This window comes from Embiotoca jacksoni, unplaced genomic scaffold (genome assembly GCF_022577435.1).
Source record: "Embiotoca jacksoni isolate LCO1_2020_lvr unplaced genomic scaffold, fEmbJac1.0.p SCAF_19, whole genome shotgun sequence".
NCBI lineage: Eukaryota > Metazoa > Chordata > Actinopteri > Embiotocidae > Embiotoca > Embiotoca jacksoni.
In genome coordinates this window covers 6930175-6947682 of record NW_027185329.1, presented here as the reverse complement: position 1 = coordinate 6947682, position 17508 = coordinate 6930175, and the positions used below count along the sequence as shown (strand labels likewise).

At 40.9% G+C, this 17508-nt stretch overlaps 1 protein-coding gene across 3 annotated transcripts; it reads left to right on the top strand.

The window, feature by feature from the left end:
• Positions 1-6791: 6791 nt before the first annotated feature.
• Positions 6792-17046, top strand: LOC138200506 (nuclear receptor subfamily 2 group F member 6-like). Of its 3 annotated transcripts, XM_069153253.1 has the most exons (6): positions 6793-7043; positions 8511-8859; positions 9947-10041; positions 13306-13640; positions 13907-14153; positions 14659-17046. In XM_069153253.1, the coding sequence occupies exons 2-6, from the start codon at positions 8591-8593 to the stop codon at positions 14931-14933; spliced, it is 1221 nt and encodes a 406-aa protein (XP_069009354.1). In that variant the 5' UTR covers positions 6793-7043; positions 8511-8590; the 3' UTR covers positions 14934-17046. The 3 variants fall into 3 exon arrangements, with proteins under 3 accessions (XP_069009355.1, XP_069009354.1, XP_069009353.1); XM_069153254.1 differs by having other exon boundaries at positions 6792-8859; positions 13309-13640; XM_069153252.1 differs by having other exon boundaries at positions 6793-8859.
• The last annotated feature ends 462 nt before the right edge of the window (positions 17047-17508 follow it).

Sequence of the window (17508 nt, the reverse complement as noted above, 5' to 3'; positions counted from 1 at the left end):
TGAGCAACAATGAGTGTCATCAATTTACTGACAACAAGTTCACCAAGCTCACCTGTACGCAGAGGTGCCCTCAGACCTGCCTGACTGAGACCCTAGAAGGACCCCTTTTCTACAAACTGTCAGTCATCTGTATAATAACAGAAAAATAAAATAGCCGAGCAGAAAACATATGTAGCAAGACAAGTGGCTTTCCTAAAAGAGGACCACGCCACAACGTTAACACTTCCTGCCTTCATGATACAGAGTGACAGAAGACAGATGACAGTAAATGAGAAGAGAGAGAAAAGGGAAATGAAATGCAACAAAAATTGCAGGACTGATTCGTTACAGCAGGGTGGCAACTCAAAGGTGGAGCATTAAACCTTAAAAAAAAAAAAAACAGCATGATAACTTTTCAGACGAATATACATCCTGCAGGCAGCCACCGGTGTCCAATCACCACGGCGTGGTATGAAAATCAACTTGCTAACAGACATCGACTTATTAAAAAACTCTTTCTTATAAATGAATGATAAAGTACCGGACAACAAATTGACATAGTCATGATGTTCCCTGTGATGGTCACAGCATGTCTCTAACTAGCTATTGATAAAAGCTACATGCAGCTTGTTTGGTATGCATTTTTTTAAACATGAATTCTTTAATGTAAACTGTCTGTGTGATCTCATTTACTCTAATTAACCTGATAGCCTGGATTTTTACCTTAATAAAGCTTAACACTTTCCAGTGATGGTTCTCGCACAATAAAGACACCCCGCGGTTTTGGGTCAGTGAGTTGAACACACAACAGGTCAGAACAACAGAAAAAGCGTCGGGGCAGAGGAGCTAATGAGGTCACCCAGCTCGTCAATTTGTGATCAGTAGATTACAGCAATAAGGTGTTTAAAGGGGAAGGATGGCAGGGGGCGGGGCCTCCGTCTAATCCTGTTAGAGCATTTGAGTCCACTGAGCTGGTTAGGGTAATTTTCTGGCATCCTAAACCTTAGTTGACCTACAGGCTGAGTCGGGCCGACAGCGGAGAGCACAATCATGGCGCAACAGATTGGACACAGATTTACACAAGATTGAAGTTGATGACTGGGAACATGACCAAATTGCTGTGGCTGCAGAGAGGGTTAGGTTAAAGCCATGTCTGTAAACATCAGGCGTCTTGAATGGTGTAAATCTTTTAAATGGGCTGTCAGCTGACAACATATTGACAAACTGTCAATGGTAATCATTTTAAACCTGGGAGCAAAACATTTAGCCAAACAGTTTTTTAAATGATGCCAGTCGGTAGACACCAGCCTTCAACTACACAGATCCTTCGTTACAAACGCGTTGGCACAACCACAGCTCAAACCAACAGAGTTTTATTCTAAAATTACAATCCCAAGATATTCAGAGATGTAATATGTCACGCTGAATGACTGAAAGCTCTGAAGGTCATGGGTGTAATTATTTTTGATGCATGGTTCATGACATTCCATTACCACGAGACAACAAAGCGTAAAAGCTGTACTGACCTCGGTGGCCTTACGTACACATCAAAGCAACAACCCAAGAGAGATATCACATCTTTTATGATTGATGTCATCGTGCTGCCATAAATCCCGTCTGGATTTAAATATTTAAAGCTTAGCTTGGCAGTTTAGTGTCACCTCGGACAGCAGCCCAGAATCGGTTGAACTTTCGATGACGTTTAATTGGAAGAAAGGATGTGCTGCCTGGTGTTTGCAAGAGTACGGTGGATTTTAAAGACGTGCTGAGTATTCCCAACATTGTATATTTTTTCTGTCCATCACAGACAAAAAAGTAAGAAAACACTGAAATATACCACAACTTTGCATTAGCTCTATCCAGTTTGCATCACTGGTAAAAAAAAAAAAATGAAATATGCACTATATCTATGTTAACATCTTAATATTCACTTGTTTTTTAAATCTAAGATTAAAACTTTGGAAGCATTTTGTTCCCTGGATTCTCTTATTTGGGGAAATAGTCTCTCTATAGAAAATAGAGGTGTACAGCACATAGTGATTCAAGAAGTATGTTCGTCTGTGGATGACAGAGAAGGTAGGAAGCTACTGTTTTGCTGTGTGCTTTTTTACAAAGTAAGGAACTGTTGGCTTTGTGCCAAAATGGCTTTGTGCTTTCAGGTGATGGATAGTTTGTCACATTTGACTCAGATTGGGACGACACCGTTCAGTGTATAGTCCTCAAGCTATTTGTGGAAACATTTATCTAACTTTGAAGGAAATGAAGATTAAAACATAAACATCAGAGTTCAAGTGGTTGAGCCAGACCAAAGCCAAGGCTTACTCTTCCAACTCAGATTAACATCAGCCATGTTCAATAGTGAGCCTTATCTTTACAGCAGACACATGGGGAAAGAGCTCCTCTGTTGCTACAGTAAACAGCTAAATTGACTCTTCAAAAAGATAATACATTGATTCCTTGTTCACAGTGAGCACAAGATAGCTGATTTGAATGACAACAAAACACACCAAATGGGAAGTTTCCCACCACCTCCAGCAGGTCCTGGGCGAGGAGGAGGGAAAATATTGATTGGACACCGTGTGTTGCTCTGGAGTCACCCCAGCAGATGTTTTTCTTTGGCAGGTTCTACTACCCTGTTTATTTTAAATTGCTTCGTCATTCGCTGGAGGTCAAAGGCCTGAGGATGGACAGGGTGTTGTGAGAAGGGGAGGGAGAGAAAAAGAGAGAAGAGAAGACGATCTTTCCTCCGGCCTCTGGGCCAAAGGGCAGTGGGGGTAATGAGGAAGGAGCAGGGAATCATGTGTTCCTGCTTGTTCACACAGAGTTAATACACAGAGTTAAAGTTTAACCCTGGTTTTCAAATTCCTCTGCACTTTAACTAATGCAGTTAACACACTGCTAGACTAATACTCATCACAGCATTTATGGAGGCTCGTCTGACTCATCTCCAACTGCAGTCAAACAAAAGTCAAATAAAAGAAAAACCTATCAGACATCTTTTGACACACTGACCCAAGCTGTTTAGTTGAGGAAGTTGTGGGAGAAATGTGAACCTTTGCGAAATAGGTGATTATAGTTTAGCAGATCCTGCAGCCTACAAGGCTTCAACTTGTTAAACCTGAATTTTGACATCATGTAAGAACATTATGTCTGCTTCTCTCTGTTCAGAATGTACGTTGACAATAAAAACTGTTGTTTTACTCAATTCTTTTGATGACTTAAATGCCTGCACACTTATTGCAATTTAGTGGCTTGAATGTGGAATATGTTAATACAGACAGACATCAGTAGACCCACATGCGGCTGCTCCTTTATGTACTCAAAGACTGTGAATTTATAAAGCTGGATTTTTAACACTGTTAGTCACTTGTAGTCAGCATTTTGTCCTCAAACATTGCATGTTGGCACACAAGCCTTTTATTATGATCTTATTGGACTTGCTACAAGTTTGTGTCGCATATACAACTCACCCCAACACTCAATTTGGTAGTATAATAAAGTATCTGATGTGAAAGTGCAGCCATGTTTAATATATATATATATGATAATCAAACTGCAGCTGCAGTGACACAAACTGAAACAAAATATTATTATAAAACTCCTGTGAGATTTTAAAGGAAGTTTTGGTAAATCAGGGGTGTACGTTCATGTCATTGTGTCGTGTGGTGTTCAGGTGAGCTTCACTCTGATGACTCTGGACTCCTGACTGTGTGGAGAATGCACAGACGCCACCACAGTCGACTTCACGCTGAGAGCAGCTGCATTCCTGACCTGCAGTTCAAAGAGCACAGAACACACACACAGACACACACACACACACACATGCAATTACATCCACTAACTCCCTGATATGTACAGCACATGTACTGTTCTCATGCAGAGGGGTGTGTGAACGAGTTGCTTTGAATGTTCACAGTTGTGCTTGTAAAACTGCATCATCTGCGTATCTTAACAAATGTGTTGTGAGTGGGCTCCTTCAGGCACACATACTGCAACTGTATCATACAGTGTAAAGGTGGACAGCTATTATCATTTGATTTTTTTTTTAATGTTAACGTGAACTGGTTTAATTACACCTTTTAAGGAGAAAATAGTGTTGTTGTTTTTTTTCCTTCTTCAGCATGTCATATCATACAGCAGCGACAGAATCATGTTTTCACTTCTGCAAGGTCAGTTTTTGTTTAAAAAACAAACAAACTCAAAGATTAAATGAACTTTGCACAAAATCTGTGCTTGTTTGTTAACATTTAGTCCAATGAGCATTGAAAATATCTAGTTGTAACTAACTTTGATGACCTTTAACTGAATATCAGTCAAAGAATGTCATTTTTGTGTATTAATCACTTTTAATAATTGTTAAAAAGAATACATCACACAATCAGAACAGTATTTGGCCAAAAGGTGTTAACTTTTAAGTATTTAGCTGATCTAATTATTCAGTTTGACACTTTTATGTCTTCAGGTTTTGTCTCAAGGAACAATTTCGAGCATTGATGGGAATTAAAAAATATCAACAAGCACATTAACACAAATTTTACATTGCAGTAAAGCTGACTGGGCAGCACAGACACCATTGTAATCTGTAGTGTACTCTTCCAGAAACCAACATCAAACAAACATGTGTAGAGTCAATAGAGAAACTTCACAAAGTAAACATGTTTTTTTGGTGTCATTCTGACATTTTATCATCCTCAAAGGTTTATTACAATCTTCTTAACAGGAGAGAGTTCACTGCTTCATGCTCCAAACCTTCCCAGAGAAACAACATGTGATATTTAGACTTCAGATATTTAACCTGTGCACTTTTAAGCACAACTACAACCTGGTCTAAGCAATAATAGTGATGCACGGTCCGACCTCTGCTAATACACATACACAGCGGGGCTTATAGGAAAGCACTAATTCAATTTACAGCAGCTTGGCGTGGTCCCTGATCACGTCTCAACCAAACAAAAGACCTATCCATGCACAATGAGCCTCGCTGTGACAGATGTAGGTTAAAGTTACCAAATGCTCACATTTACAAAGCTGAAAAAACCTCACTGACAAAAATACAGAACTTGCGTCACAGAACTCTCTTTTCCCTGCCAACCTTTGCACCAACTTTCAAGTCTTTGCCCCTTTTGTAAAGCATCTGACAGACTACATGTCTCTTTGAAGACCACAGGACGATGTGTTTTGTCACTGGGGGAATTCCAGTAAAAACCATGTGATGAGCAAACACTTTTTTTGTACATAGAGGTTCTTTACACCAGGCATGCTTGCTAGCTGCAGTGAATACCTCACTTTGTGTGTGTGTGTGTGTGTGTGTGTGTGTGTGTGTGTGTGTGTGTGTTCTTTTCCTGTGTTTGGAGGCTGTTACTGGAAACCTTGGTTGGAGGCTCTGAATGTTTATTTTGTCCTCCCCTTTTCATGCAGACCTTCACATGACAATGCTGTTGGTAGGGCAGAGAAAGCAGGCCAGGAATTCCACAGGAGCACTGCCCACTGCCAAGACGATGGATGGAGTTGGAGTTAGATTTCTGAGGCAGCGGCAACATGTACAAGTTATAATGTTTTTATTCTTAAGTTAAGGTGACAATCCTCCAATTTTACATACAGTATGAAGATTATTTGTCACTGACAATGTCTGTAAAACCTGCAACCCCGTCTCCTAAAAATACATCAATATAACTCGAATCTGCACTTTGAAGAAAACGCCACAAAGATTAAAAAAATTTTAATCACCAAAATAAGTGAATGTTGTTAATTATTAGTATTAATATTTATTTTCCCACAATATCCACTTGTCTTGTGACTTGTTTATTAACTCACAATACTAAGATCTGTCCTTCTTCTGTAACGGCATGTTTCACTCAGGATGCAAATCCAACTTTCTGAAGTCAAAATCTTGTGACTTTTATGCCGAACTTCCACAGTCCAGGGACACAATTATGATTTCCATGAGGACATATATGGGCAAAAAACTTATATAAACATAAACAGTTGTGTCATATGTTCTGTGGCTCTGGAGGAGCTTTCTGAAATCTAAAGAAAGAACCCAAATGTTGGCTGGACCTTTAAAACATTGAAATTTTACTGACAAACTGCTACAGTTCAAAAAAGCCCATCACCAACCAAAATGTTTACATCCACTGTGAACGTGTTTTTTTTTTTTTTTTTTTTAATACTCACTTTCTCCAACATCTGCACATGAAAACTATGGTACTGTTAAGGTTTGGGTAAGACTGTGGTTATGGAAAATATGGTTTGGTTAGGCAGCTAAAATATTAAACTGAATTATAGTTGATTGCAGGTCTGTCCATTGTTCCCCCCTTTGACGTATAAGCATAACCATACTTCCTCCTGCTTTGGCACTTAACATTGGTATCGCTAAGTGGAAAATCATCACGTGTTTTTAATGTCTCGCTTTCAAGTCTGATAACTTCATGGACAAATAAAACTACATCGCCCTCTTAAATCTTGAACAAAACACAACCAGTGCCAATGGGTGTCTGCACACAGACTTGTGAGTGTGTGCGGCAGGTGTGAAAAGGAGTCGGTGGCATATCACATAACCTTTTGACAAGTTGCTCAACAACAACAGGCGCTGCCTGTTATTATTGGGTCAACAAAGTCGGAGGAAGTCTTTGGGATTAGAGTGGAGTGGAGAACATGAGTGTGAGTGCCATGCGCTGGCTGTGTGTCCACCCCGAGCACCACCACCACCACCACCACCCCCTCTTTGTCTTACTGCAGCGTGGAGGTTAACTCCCCCTTGCTCCCAGGCTGGCCCGGGGGTCAGGGGGGGAAACAGGCAGCCAGGCATTCTTTTTTCTGTGTGCATGTGTTTGTGTGTGGCTGCAGCCCACTCCGTGCTCTTTGACTCCACTGGCCTTATAAGGCATCCAGTGCCATGGCAACAGCAGGGCTTGAATAGCAGTGTCAAATCCCTCAGCACACAGACACACGCTCACTCTCCCTAAAGGAGGGAGCGAGCGAGGCAGAGCGACAGCGAGGGGATTGAGAGAGAGGAGGCTATCTCTGGGCTGCTCTCCACTACAGCGTCTGGCTTTCACTAAAAGGTCTGTGACCGTGTTTTTCCTGTGCTTGTTTGCCTAATTTATTCCTGCCGGGGCCAGCAGAAAGAAAGGCGGAAAGGAAAAGAGAAAAAAAAAAAAAAAAAAGGACAGGCAGAATAGTAAAGAGTGCAACAGTACACCCTGACTCGCTGACAGGGAATGCAGAGAGGTTCTGGCCTCTGGTTGTTACTGCTGGATGGACAAGCACTGACAAAACAAGAAAAGGAAGACAGGCACTTTGTGAAGACTTGAGAGGGAACTGTGTCCAAGGAGATTTCTCAACTCTGCTTTTGTTTTGGCTCGTTTTTTTTTTTTTTTTTTTCTTTGACATTTGATCCTCTGACAGCGCTGACTTTGAAAGAGTTGGAAGAGCCACAAGAAGACACAATTTCACCAGAGAAAACAGAACAGGAGGACTTCTTTGATTAACTTTGTTGCTGCAGAAACCAGAGACATTATTTTAGGACTAAAAGGAGTCTATTGTCTTTTTCTCTTCTCTCCTTCAGGCGTGGGATCTGTTTCACTCTGGATATTTTTGGTTATCTATTGTGGTACAGAGCTGTTCTTGAGTCAAAATACTTGTTTGTAAATGGTGAAGTGGCACGTGGTCAACTCTTCTTAGAACACCAACAAAAACAGCAAATCAAATTTTCCACTAACTTTAGAGTTTCCTTTTCTTTTTTACACGTGAAGTATCATTTCCAGGGCAAAATATTGCCTTTTTTTTTTTTTTTCTTTTCTCCTCATCACTATCACCTCTGCTTTCATAACAGCCTCGACAAGTCAAGAGTGAGTCTGGACTAGAACTGCCTCAGATCGGCAGATAACACCTCAGCACGGCAGGAACTGGTTGGACTAGTTTATAAGTTGAAGGAGAGGGCAGGGCAGTTTAACCCTGCCTGAAGGAAAGCTGTGTTTTATTTTCCTCCCGCCTGCACGTCCTTCTGGGAAAAAGTCCTGTGAAAGAGAGGTACAGCGTCTTTTTCATTTCAAGATTGACTCTGTTTTGTCCCTCCTCACTATGCTCAGGGATAGGTGAGGCTTTTTTTTTTTTTTTCTTTGAGGGGGGGAAAGACTGAGAAAGAAAGTGAGAGGGAGGGAGAAAGAGAGAGGGAGTCAAAGTGTAATTTATTGTTTCCTGTGAAAAGAGCAAGGCTGCACCCTTTTCTCCAGCCTGAACTCTGAACCACTCAATGTGTGTCTGAAGTTTTCTCAGACCTCCGGAGCCATTGATCAGAGGTCAGGGCAGAAAACAGAAGGGTGAAAGCAAGAACAGAGAGAACAGGGGGATTAAAGAAGAGAGGGAAAACAGCAGTGGAAGGACCTCCAGGTCAGTCCAACCAGACGGCAAAGGGGAGAAAGGTCAACACGGGAAAGTCCGGGACTAATTTTCACCAAATCTTTCTGGATAAAGCCTTGAACACAAACCTGGAGTTGCTGTCTTTGAGTCTGGAATTGTTTTTTTTTTAGACTTTGAGGGACGTTGGAAGCTGGTGGGACAGGGCGGGTCTGTGTATGATCCACTCACAGGGCTGCGTGTCTCAGAGAATATGGCCATGGTGAGCGGGGGATGGGGCAACCCCAACGGGGACACTAATGGACTGGGGGAAAAGGCCTACCTGAGGAGGGAGGAGGAGGACGGATCGCCGCAAGCCGGGAGCAGCGACGTGGACGTCGGGGACGAGGACAAGGCCTGTGTGGTGGACTGTGGTGTGTGCGGGGACAAGTCCAGCGGAAAGCACTACGGCGTGTTCACCTGCGAGGGGTGCAAGAGCTTCTTCAAGAGGAGCATCAGAAGAAACCTCAGCTACTCCTGCAGGTAGGGGCTGCTGGGAGATTGAGGCTTCATTTTAGTTTGAATGTTAGATGTGAAATAAAAGAACACGTGTCACATTTATTTTGTTCACTATTTATAAAAAATATTAGACTTTAAATTTCACTTTACATCTAACAAATAGTTTATAACGCTATAATGCAGTTAAAAGCGGAGTCTAGTGTTTACTAATGTATATACCAGCAACCATAGCTCCTGTAAATAGAGGATGGTGTGTAAACACATGATAAAGGAAAATACAGTAAAACACAGTTGTAATATAATGAAATATAAAGAAAAAACGGTAACCACTGACACTTAAAAATGTCCCCAAATACATGATTGTGTATCCTAAATCATTTATTCAATGTTTACTGCTAATAAATGGCTCTGAAGTAAAGGTTATTGTGTTATATACCCATTGACATTTCACATTCATAAAGAAGACAGCAAATTATTCCGTTTCTCACTCCACAATGATGTGTTCCAACCTTGGCCACATCTCACAAACAGCCCTCGGACAAAAAGAGGAAAAGGAGAAAGAGCAGCAATGAAAGCGCTGAAGGTCAGTCTTGTGAGGATGGATTGCCTCAGAAGGTCAACATTCCCATTATTCTTCACTGCAGGAACATTATGTTGCAACTCAGTTCTCTGCTATTAATAAAACCTTTCTCACCTACTGAATATAGTTATTTTTTTCCAAATAAGAATGCATTAATTCTGAATGGAAAATGCCATTTTCAGTCAGTTTTTCACATCCAAGGCTGAATAGGGCTCTCTGTGAAATGTTGGCAGACCTCAACCTGCTTTAAAAGGCAACACAAGGGCGTATAGGGCTGATGATTTACAAAGGTCACTGCCTTTATTGCTTTTCAGCCATGCCAGCTCACACAGCTTCCTCATCATAGGGGTCAGCGAGAGAAACACGGGGAGAGAAAAGGGGGCGACAAACATATAGATGTAAATTCCATGTTCTTACCGTAAAGATTTAAAGCTCTGTGAGCAATTTCCTTGTTTCTCACAAAATATCAGGCCACAGTAAATACTTTAGACACGGTGCCTTAAATGTTTTATATTTGTTTCCTTTGTTCAGATCAAATCGAGAATGCCAAATCGACCAACATCACCGCAACCAGTGCCAATACTGTCGTCTGAAGAAATGTTTCCGTGTTGGGATGCGCAAAGAAGGTAAGAAAAGCTCTGTCCTCCTTAAACACAGCAGGTTAAAGGTGTTTTTTTGTTTTTTTTTAGCGTGAAGGAGTTGTCTTCGACTAGAGGTTAAATATCTAAGCGGTGCTTTTAAAAGGTCAAATGAATGTGATCATTTTGGTGGAATAGCCTTCAATGTATTTGGAGCTGCACTATTCAACATTTTTACATTAACAGTGAGAAAGTGGTCACTGCCTACAGATAATTACACAACTGTGCAGTTCCTCTCAGTACTGTGAAGCATTTGCATGCATTCCAAGTCATTGCTTTGGTTTTAAGTTTCAGTTCACTCTCACCTCTCTCATCAGTGTGGTTTGCTGAGCAGGCAGCTGGTTTCAGCAAAATGCTCTGATAAATCCACCCGAAAACCACCTGAAAACACACAGACACAGTTAGAGGGTAGCTGGTGAACATGGTGGAACATTTCACAGCTACGGAGTCAAACAGCTTTCCCCATGAGTTGTTAGGGAACAAAACAGAGCTTAAAAAATATAATACTCGACTTATATTAAATAGTATGTAAGTGATCAGAAACGTTCGTGTTGGTCTGCATGTTGGTTGTGTAAATTAGCAAATGTTTACTTACAAGTTTGTCACATCGGCTTGAAAGGTTACGAGCGGTGTGATGACAAGTATTAACAGCAGTGTCCTTATGGTTCAAAGTTAAAAGTATTTGCTTTGCCTGATTGAGGTGGATGCAGTTCTAACCATTTTATACCATTTGGATAGTTCATATTTACATTATACACCATATATTATATCATATTTCAATATAAGAAGAAAAAATTAAGAACTACAAATACAAATGTAGTGGTATTCAAACTATCCTTAGGCCCAGTACTTGAGTAAATGCCCTCAGTTACTTTCCACCACGGAGGTGAAAACAGTCATATAATTGTCTTTATCCGCCAACAAACAGACTTGATTCATCCACCCTGAAGAAAGACTTAGAGACACGCATACAAATACATAAATACCAGAGACGGGTGATTCGCAGAAAAAGTGCCAACATCAAGAGAAACACCCTATGACATTTACCAATGATCCAAGCACAATATTTATACTGTCAACCAAGGCATGTTTTCACTCGGCTGCTTGAGTCCCTGCAGCTGCTGGAGCTTCAGGGTAGCTGAAGGCAACCATGTTGGGTTTTCAGAACAAGAAAGTTTCATCCCCGCTCTCATGTACTGCAAAACACTCCGTGTCACTGTCTCTAGAACCAGTTAATTACAGTTACGTCTTTTTTATAAGAATAAAAAGAGTAAAAAGAGTATTTACACTATGGATTTCCATCATAACCTCAATATCACATCACAAACGAGCTTTTTAAGATTGCTCCCACATTGAAGTCAGTTGTAATTGTGTTCTAGTGTAATTTAACTCCGCTTGTATTTCAGTTTGTGTCAGTGGACACCAGACGCTCTCCTGTACATAGTGTGCAGTGGGGTGACGGCGTGCCAGGGGGGCTACATTGGGCCTGGTTATTAATGAACCATGCTGACCGTGACGCAGGTTGCTGTTTCCACATTACCTGGAACTGTCTGTTTCACCTTTCACCCAGTAAAGAAAGCAGCCACTCAAGAGAGATTATGACATCTGGTTATATTTCATTCACTGTCATTTAAAACAGAAGTTTGGTGCATGGAGGGCATCGTATTTGCTCTTGGTCATTGCTAAGGGTTTCTGGTATAAGATTTTTTTTTTAATCGAAGGGCTACAATGTCGTAAAGCATTCTCACTATCAATGCACTTATCTCATGATTATGGGGTTATAGGGAGAGGTAGGTTTTTTTTAATATATTTTCACTGACAGGAGGGTAGTCTAAAGAACAAACTTTTTCTACCCCAAGATTAATGTATTCAGTGGTGACAATGACGTTATTTCCTAACTTCTGTTTTTAGTATGTTTTCTGTTTTTAAAACTATATTTTCACTGTCATTAATAGAGAATTTTTGAGACAGGATGTCATTGCAGTTATTTTCTAATTCAAGGGGTGGGGCCAATGAAAATATTATTCGTGCTGGGAATCTTTTTTACTGCCCCCCCCTCCCTCCCCCCCTCCTCATACCAGTAATTTTCATACAATCCCTTTGGATATTTGCTGCAGGGCATACTGCATTCTCTCCATTTGTTTCCTGTCTTGACAGCTAATCCTCCAAAAAAAAAATTAAGACTCCCTAGACTCATTTTCACATTCAGATCTGATCCAAAAACGTCACTTTTATCCAAATGTCACTGAAATGCATGAACTTCTTTTGGAGATTATGTCAAGAAACTGAACTCTTCAACTGAATTGAACTCTTCAACTGAACTGAACTCTTCATTTTACTTTGTTTGCACCTTTGTACACCAATAAGAAATGAGGTCACATTGCAGAGCGGGAAAGTAAGGATTGCTTTTGACCCAGAGTCAATAAAAAGAAAGTGAGAATAGATAACACGTAAAGAGATGATCTGCTAATGCCTGTGAAGTAAATTGGGACGTTTAGGTGGGTAAAACTAGCAAAGATATAAAACAGGCTGACAGCATATAGACAACTGTCCACCAGTGTCCACAATTAGTTTATACTAATGTGAATTAATTAATATTAATATTTTTTCTTATTACTTTCACAGCAACAACTTACGTACATGTATAGTAGAGCACAAGGAAATGTGTAAAACTATTAATATAACCAAGGACAGCAAGCTTTCCTCCTGACAATAAACTGCCATTGCATGTTCAAATTCAGAAAAACTTGGAGCTCCTCTCCCAGAATGAGGATGTGCAAAACCTCCTAGAATTTCACATGTGAACTATGTGAAAATTCGAGAGCTCCACATCAGTTTTCGTGCAGCAGAAAGTCTACTCTCTCCTCACCATACAACTGGTGAAATTTGATGACATTCAATGTAACATTTAAACATATTGCTGTATTTGTGCACTTTTTGTGAAGCAACTAATTCACAGAACACTTAAAACATTCCAGTTTTCAGTGGTTCACATCACATTTAACGAGTCCCCCCAAACAGTTTCGGTTTTATTTCACTAAAAAGGAAAGTTTTACTTTACTGAGGGAGATTTTAAAATCAATGCCAATATTTCTACATGATTATGATCGTACAATTTTTTTTTAAGAACCTTTTGCGGCGCATTGCACTGAAATCTATGCATACATCCAGTACATGCCTATGTAGGCCTATATACATATTTGTATGCAACTTCAATAGGGCATGAATTTACATTCTGCTGTGCCTCTGCAGCAGTCCAGCGGGGCCGCATCCCTCCGTCTCACTCAGGTATCAGTCCAAATACTCTGGCAGGAGGGGTAGGAGCTGCAGGTCCCGGCCACATTGGACCGGACTACTTTAATGGGCAGCCGGTGTCGGAGCTCATCTCCCAGCTGCTCCGGGCTGAGCCGTACCCCAGCAGCCGCTACGGAGCCCCGTACAGCCAGGCACAGATGCAGGCATCTGCGAGCGGAGCCTCCGTCATGGGCATTGACAGTATCTGTGAGCTGGCCGCCCGGCTCCTCTTCAGCACCATCGAGTGGGCCAGAAACATCCCATATTTCCCAGAGCTCCCAGTCTCAGAGCAGGTCAGTTCAGAAGCTTCTGATGAAATTTTAAGTGCCTACATTTCAAAACAACATTGCACCTGGAACCAAATTAGAGCTTTAATTTCGTCATATAATTGTGACCCCATAGATTACATTTTTTTGCCCGAAGTAAAACCAGGTAGGTGTCAACAAAATCTGAAAACATTATAGCCTTTGCCTTCCTTATCATTTGGTTTAAAAAGTTCCATACAGTAGGTACTCACTGCTCAAGGCGACCCTTACTTAATTTCCATTTCACCCCACAGGTGGCGCTGCTGCGGCTGAGCTGGAGTGAGCTCTTCATCCTGAATGCGGCTCAGTCTGCTCTGCCTCTGCACATGGCTCCTCTGTTGGCAGCGGCTGGCTTCCACACGTCTCCCATGTCTGCTGAGCGAGTGGTGTCCTTCATGGACCAGGTCAGGGTTTTCCAGGACCAGGTGGACAAGCTGAACCGGCTACAGGTGGACACAGCCGAGTACAGTTGCCTCAAAGCCATTGCACTCTTTTCCCCTGGTAAGTTTGGTAGATCTTTACAAGGTTATCTGCCTGATAACTTGCTGTAACTGAACATCCGTAAACTGACTCCAAATGTCTTTATAGAAAACTAAAACGAAACTGTCTCTTTAGGGTGTTCGAGAGGGTTCAAGTTTTATCAGAAATTCAATCCCTACCAGCTCCACGGATCCTTTGATTTGGGATTTGACCGCTGACCTCACTGATGGGGGACAAACAATAAAGGATTTCCCTTAAGGCAACACCTGCTTGACAGAAATGAATAGGAAGATCAACACCACTTTCATCACTTGTCTTATTATTTAAAAAAATGCCACAGCCGGGAGACAGTCAGCGTAGCATAGCAGCTGGCTATTGCGTCATATTTATCTTCGTAAGAAACAGGAAAACGTTTTTCCCAAAATGTAAAACTATTCCTTTTCAGAAACCAAAGGCAAAAAGAAGCCACAAGTGTAAAACCGAAAATGCCAAATGACGATACATCCTCTGTTTCTTTGCCTTACAGATGCGTGTGGTCTGACAGACCCAGCCCATGTGGAGTCCCTGCAGGAGAAGGCCCAGGTTGCCCTGACGGAGTACGAGAGGTTGCAGTACCCCAACCAGCCTCAGCGCTTCGGCCGCCTACTGCTGCGTCTCCCTGCTCTTCGCGCCGTGCCGGCCAATCTCATCTCCCAGCTCTTCTTCATGAGGCTGGTGGGCAAGACGCCCATCGAGACGCTGATCCGAGACATGCAGCTATCAGGGAGCTCCATCAGCTGGCCTTATGTACCAGGACAGTAAAACTGGGCTTGGCTCCAGAGTGAGACAGACCGAGATCAGATTGGGAGGATTCAGAGCTTGCAAAGATTTGATACGAGTACTAAATGAATGGCATGAATGCAGGCTGGAGTTTTAAGATCCCATTTGTGAGTGTAGAGATCAATTATTGCCATATCAGCGCTGTAAAGTTTGGGTGAAATTACACCAAAAAAAAAAAAGCCACTTTCAGGGAACCAAAATGTATGATTGTCTTTATTTACTGGTTTATGTTTGCAGCACTTGTCAGTTTTGCTCTTTTCTCAATCTGATCTCTTTGTCTCATTCTGGATGATCAGCACTTTCATTCAAATGCAGACTCTCAACATGAGGCCATGTGCCTGTACTACCTCCTCCCATATCACCCCCTAATGTGACTCAATTTGAACCCAGGCTGTCTGTGTGTCTGTGTCTGTGTGTGTGTGTGTGTGTGTGTGTGTGTGTGTGTGTGTGTGTTGTGTGTCTGTGTGCGCGCGTGTGTGTTGTTAAGTCAAAATGAAGCCATATCACTGCCACTTTCACAGGCAGAGCTTTATATTATCACAGCTATAAGACATTGTGCAGATCATACCTAAGTTGTGTAATGTCATGAAACCCAGAAGTGGACTGAATTAAGAGAGTTTGTTACCAAACATATTTGTGAAGACTGCAACACATCGCCTCAGTCAGTGCTAAGACAAAGAATAGAGACAGGCGTCGCATTGTATGTTTTACCCTGTAATGTGTACATGACATTTATGCTATATACTTAAAGCAATAGTTCAACATTTTGGTAAATATGCTAACTTGCTTTTTTTTTTCTTTTTTTTTAGTTAGATGATAAGATTAATGCCATTTTCAGGTTTGTAAAATAAATATGTAGTGACACCAGGCAGTTATCTTAACCTGTTGAGGAAACAGCGGGAGGCTGGTAGCCTGTCTCTGTCCAGAGGTAACAAAATCCATCAACGTGCACTTTTACAGCTCATTAAATAACACCTTACATCTTGTTTGTTTAATCTTTACAGCTTGAAAACAAACAACAATTTACTGCTTTTTAATTGGTTGTGTGCCAGACTATTTCTGGATCTTTAGCTGTATTGGTAGGTTGAGAAGAGTTCTCCCTGTTTTTCTTGTCTTGGGCATGACAATGCTATCAACCTTCTCATGTCTCAAACCTCCAGAGAAGAAAGCAAGTAAGCATATTTCCTAAGATATTGAACTATTCCTTAACTTGAGAATAGAGCCACCACGCAGTAATCATTCGTATGTACTCCAATACACCCTGGCTCCTCTGACAGTCACATCCCTGTCAAACATTATTACCTCATGTTTTATAAATCAAAGACAAAGATTGTATAGGAACTACTCATGTGTTTAAGATAAGCATAAAGGGATCAAGGCATCACTGAAACCAAACAGTAATATTCTCCTGAAGAATTGTCTTGTCTACCAGACTTTAGCCAAAATATATTTAAAACTGTTTTAAAATGTAAAGTTTTAATGTAAGAGGACTCCAAAAGTCCAGAGTCCAGGTACTCCTGCTTTTCTGGTTCATCTCTGCAAACGGGATGATGTTTCCTTTGCTTTAGGCTAGAGGTAGTTTGCTTTCATGTCTTTCACATTTTTAACCCTCTTTGAAAGCCTAATGGACAGAGGTCACTTTCAGATAATCCCTATGCTATTACACAAGGGACTCTGGTGTTGAGGTGTAAAGGTTAAGGTGTTTGTTGGTACTGAGATAAGGGGTACCAAGTAGTTCATGAGTGTATGTGCCATGAACTGCAGCTCAATGTGACAAACGTTTGTCTTGCCAAATGAATTGACTGAAAGAATAAGACTACATGATGATAAACATGTTTTGGTATGAATTTTTGTATCACCTGTTATTATATTGTAAAAAAAAAAAAAAAAAAAAAAAGGCAAGAATGAACACGATCCCTGACGCTGTCAAACAACTTCATCACTTTGTGTTATCTGTTGGAATATAAACTATAGTGATTTGACTGTGTAGCTTTACATTTAAAAGAATCATGTTTCTATGACCATGCCAAAAGTAAAAACTGAAAAAGAAGTTCCTATGACTGATGCATTACTAGAAATAAAAGTATACACATTCTTCTGTGGGTGACCTGAGTATCTCAGAGTAGAGGCTGCACGCATTGTATTTCAGATGGACTGCTGGATTGTCAATCACATAAAACAAGACATCCTAAATTCTGATGTGAATCTTTCCCAATTTCTAAATGTAACTATGATTCAGCTATTTGAAACACATTGTTGATGAAAGTAAATGTTAGCTGTAGCCTTATTACTGATTTTGGACACTACACTGAACTTTTGCCTTTAACATAAAATACAGAGGCAGTCACTTTACTTTGCCTTCAAACTCAGAGAAAATTGACAAAGAACAGAGAAAATTGGATGACTTAACACAGTCCTTATTTTGTGAATTGGCAGAAGAGGCTGTATTGATTATTAAACTGACACAGAAGAGCAGAAACTGATGCTACATCATAAGTGTCCGTATCAAAACAGTTGTAAGCACGTTCTGTACTTCTGTAAGTACGATATGTACTTT

Coding starts and splice junctions, on each gene's coding strand:
- LOC138200506 (XM_069153253.1), top strand. CDS start 8,591: ATGGCCATGGTGAGCGGGGGATGGGGCAACCCCAACGGGGACACTAAT. Junction 8,860..9,946: donor AACCTCAGCTACTCCTGCAG/GTAGGGGCTGCT, acceptor TCCTTTGTTCAG/ATCAAATCGAGAATGCCAAA. Junction 14,154..14,658: donor CATTGCACTCTTTTCCCCTG/GTAAGTTTGGTA, acceptor TTTGCCTTACAG/ATGCGTGTGGTCTGACAGAC.